The sequence below is a fragment of the Pygocentrus nattereri genome, chromosome 4 (assembly GCF_015220715.1).
Source record: "Pygocentrus nattereri isolate fPygNat1 chromosome 4, fPygNat1.pri, whole genome shotgun sequence".
In the NCBI taxonomy this organism is placed as follows: Eukaryota; Metazoa; Chordata; class Actinopteri; order Characiformes; family Serrasalmidae; genus Pygocentrus; species Pygocentrus nattereri.
In genome coordinates, this window is record NC_051214.1 from 25,103,959 (window position 1) to 25,108,429 (window position 4,471).

Consider the following 4,471-nt stretch of genomic DNA (forward strand, 5'->3'; position numbering starts at 1 on the left):
TCCCCAGAGCCGACAGCACATGACTGAGGTGTCCTTGAGCAAGACACCTAACCCCCAACTGCTCCCCGGGTGCTGCGGATTGGGCTGCCAACCACTCCGGGGAAGTGTGCTCACTGCCCCCTAGTGTGTGTGTGTGTGTGTGTGTGTGTGTGTGTGTGTGTGTGTGTGTGTGTGTGTGTGTGTGTGTGCGTGCGCATTAGAGTGTATGTGGTGTTTCACTTCGTGGATGGGTTAAATGCAGAGGTGAAATTTCCCTGTTGTGGGACTAATAAGGGTCACTTAATCTTAATCTTAAGAGACAGTTGCATCTGACTGTATTAAGATAAGTGATGAGGAGAAACGGAGGACCACCCAAACAGAGAGGAGCATTTATGCTCTCCTGGGCTCAGATATTGTAGCTTTTTGACAAAACTGCCCTTTTGAAGATCTGGTGTGGTACAGTATCATACTATGATGTGTTGTGCTATGTAAAATATTGCGAAGTTGCTGCCAACACCCAGCCCTATCTAAAGCTAAAACAATATTATTCCCTACACTTTCGCAGAGAATCCCCTTCATCTAAAGCAGTTTTGTGTGAAGACTTTAACTGAAACCAAAAGTTATATAACTGACTGAACCAGGCAGTGCTTATTGGCCTTGTTATTACAGATGTGAGGCAGCTTAAGAAGCCTGTAGATCAGGATCTGTCGTTTACTTCTGTATGTCAAACTGAGTCTAGGTGGAGTATAGCTACAGCGCTGGGAGTGGAGAGGGAGTGGAGTCATGCTTTAGAGATGAGAGCACACACAGAGGCACAGGCAGAACATTGTGCATGTCATGGCAGGTGGGTGAACATACAGAGATGATCAAACAATGGCAACTAATCAATTTTCCAAGCTTGTGGTAAATTCACAAACTCAGGCCTGCATGCATGCACAAACAGAACAGCGGGTCTGAACCTTGCTCGTGCTAAAGGCTTGCAATTTTGGCTTCACATTTGTAAAATATAATTAACTATTAACTATAAAATTTTACAATTTTACCTATAACACAAGATTTCTGGTTATGTCTAGTTAAATTACTCACCTGAGGGATGAAAACAGGCAATGGTTAGCATTTTGTTGCCTATGAATCCATGTGACCTACTTATGGGCTGAGAGCCGTCTACAGAAGTTGTAAGTACTTGAATTAACCAATTTAATTACGTGGTCAGAGTCAAATATAGCCCATAATTTCATGCTACTCTTGCAGTGACTCCCTAAAACCAGAGGGTTGGCATTCATGTGGTATTAAGTGGTGCAAACTCTCTGAGGCCATAAAAAGTAGAATACAAGTCAAGCATTTGGAACAGCTAATCATCTATGCACCAAATCAGAAGTAGTCACCAACCTCGGTCCTGGAGGTCTACTCACTTTCAGAATTCATATTTATTGAACATTATTCTTCCCTTAAAGAAAACCTGGATGTGGTTTGAGTGGTGAGAGAGAAGTTGGGGGTATGTAATTTTACAGGAAGTGTGTGCTATTTGGTTGATTGGTTGGTTTGATAATCATGTTAGCCTTGTAGAAAAAGAAACTAAAGAAGCAAAATTTGGACTCCAAACATGTTTGCACTCCAAACATCTGAGGTAAGCCAAACTGTTTAAGTGGACTAACTGGACTAACTATCTGGATAAAAAAAGCATTCAATCACAGTTGAAAGGCAGATTTCCAGGGTGTTTTTGTGACATGCACACAAAAACTCATCTGTTCCTCTACAGCAAAGTCTCAGATTTTGTAAACAAACAGAATAAGCTCGGTCCTCAGGGCTGCCCGTTAGTGTAGATGAGCTACACTGCACTTGCATGAACCCTCTACAGTGTTAGCTGTCTGTTGCATAAAGAACCCCTCTTTATGACATCCGTGACCTCACTGCTTACATCTGACTTGCGAAGCCAAGGCTTTTAACATCCATGCTAACACTACACTGCTAACTTGGCCTTTACACAGAACATTTTTTAACCAACACTTGTGAAAGCCAGACGGCGTTACAGATTCTGAATGGCATGCAGTTAGCAGACTTGGGCTTTGTTCTCACAGCAGGTAAAAGCGTCCTAATCCGATATTTTTCTCCATATGCTACATAGATGTGTCTGTGTCTCCGTAAGAAAAGCAAAAACGCACTGAATCTGACATTTTCAATTCTGATTTGAGATACTTTCATATGTGGTACTGAAATCCGATCCATATCCAAATCTGCGGCAATGCGACTCAGTCTGAACAGCCCGATTGGAATTCATGCAACTTTTAGTCCACAGTCAGTCCAACTCGACTAGTTTTCGCATTGCTGAAACTCAAACATTTAGGCTGAGGTTTCAGTACCAAAAACTAGAAGACAAACACGGCTGTAGGGGAACGAGGCTGCAGCGTCCAAAAAACATAATAAAAAATTTAAAGAGTCCAAGGAGACGAACCAAAGAAGTGGCCGTGGCAGAATAACATGCTTTTTATGGCAAACTCGAACACAATGTGTGTGATGAGTCCAGCTGTCAACCACTGGAACTTTAGAATCACTTCTGTGATGCGCGAGTGGCCGGCGTTCAGAGACCATGATTGTTTAGCACTGGACAAGCATGCCATGTGAAGTGTTATTCTTTTGCACACGCGAGTCAGTTTAGGAGTGTGATCTATTCAGACCGATGTCATTTTTAGGGCATATTTAAAGATAATGTGAACAGCCAAACAAAAAAAGAAAACTAATTTGGTGAGAAAATCAGCTTTGGGCCACTTTTACCTGGTGTGTAAATGTAGGCTAATTCACAATAACATGACCCCAATTACACAACCACCTCTCTCTGGTTCAAAGCCAACTCAAGCAGACAACCCCAGCCACTGCCTATGAATGTAAACTTCTGCACCCATTAAACCCCACTACCCAGAGCCATCTGATTCAGCAATGCCTTTAGCAATATCACATACGAGAGAGAAAGACAGATATACCAATGTAGCTCAGCCAAAGATGAGGTAATGTGTACTTTCTTTATCAACAGAGGTTAAAAACATGTCAGATAATGCTATCTAACTCAAACTTTACAGCCTCAACCCTTCACCTCAAGCCATGGACCAGTATATGCCCAAATCTTTATGATGTACTGTACACCTTTTGCAAACTACAACTCCATTCTCAATTTTACTGCGGATTGTGTAAAACTACTTATTTAGGTCAGGGTAACAAAACCTACCTGTGCTACCTTCACCTTCTTAAATGCTCACATTAATAACTAACAAACAAAAATGACAAGCTTCAGCTTGAACATCCTTCTTGGAAGCAACTGACGGGAGGCAAGTGTGAGGTCAGTGAAGTTTTTACAGACTCTTTCTACAATCCCCACCACTGTTCTAAACTCCCTCTCTTCTCCCCCCCACCCACTCGCTTTCTCTTCCATCTGTACCTTTGGCGTAATGTCGGGTGAGTCGGGGTGGTCGGACAGGTTGGGCCAGCCCCCCTGGGTCTTCCTCAATGGTTTGTCCCATTGACAGCAGGCTCAGGCGCTTCATCCTCAGCAAGCGCGGGCCCATCTCCCGTGGCAACAGCCCCGTGGGCTCCACCAGCCCTCCGCCGTCCCCGGAGATGACCGTAGGGACGAGGCTCCTGAGGAACTCCATTGTCTATGCACTTTCACGCCAGAGATACGGTCAATGTGCCATGATCCACCATCTCCTCACAGGAAACAAATGGTCTGTAACCCAACAGATAACAGCCGCACTACCACATAACTTGATCCAGGCCAAAAACATTCAGATAGGCTTTGCTCTCCGTCCAGAGACCGCAACAAGTCTTTATTTTTCGTTTGTTTTTTTTTTGAAGAATAAAAAGTTGAGCTGATCTGAAAAGTTCACAGCTTTTCCTTTAGCTCCAGAACTTTGCGGTGTTTCAGTAAAATCCACAAAGCCAGGGTGTAAAAAGCAGGATCCATTGCTCATGTCAGCTGGCACCTCAGGCACAAGCAGGTACTTGCACTGACTGCAGTAGTGAACTGGAACATTTGACAAGTTATATACTCCGCTGTGTTTACTGCCCCCATAGAATGAGTCAAACTCACCTGTGCAGTCTTTCTCTCTCTAGAGCCTAGCCTTACTACCTGAGGACAGACAGGTCGAAAAAAAAACAAGTGAGAAATGATCACAGATCTTCCTCTTTCTTTTAGACGGTGATGTAACGGTGGTGGGCGGAGTGGCACAGGTCGGGTGCCAGGCACTATCTAGGCGTAGTCAGGACATGTTCAACAGAAGATAGCGCACGTCTGGGCGAACAGCCAATGAAAACTCAGAATCTAACAGCCCCGCCCAATTCTGCCTCCTCTCGGGGAATGAGGAGAGAGAGAGAGAGAGAGAGAGAGAGAGAGAGAGAGAGAGAGAGAGAGAGAGAGAGAGAGAGAGAGAACGAGAACTGATCCCAGTGTAAAGAAGGAGGGTGTGGCACCTTCTGTGTGCCTGCACACATATTGATAACT

General features: G+C 44.2%; 1 protein-coding gene across 1 annotated transcript in view; it reads right to left on the reverse strand.

Moving 5' to 3' along the window:
• The window catches only part of fryl (furry homolog, like), a 106,870-nt gene extending 102,725 nt beyond the window's left edge, over positions 1 to 4,145 (reverse strand). Inside the window, exon 1 of the mRNA XM_017687903.2 lies at positions 3,410 to 4,145. Within this exon, the coding sequence (XP_017543392.1) occupies positions 3,410 to 3,623 (214 nt within the window). The 5' untranslated portion in view covers positions 3,624 to 4,145. The remainder of the gene's footprint in view (positions 1 to 3,409) is intronic.
• Positions 4,146 to 4,471: the final 326 nt, after the last annotated feature.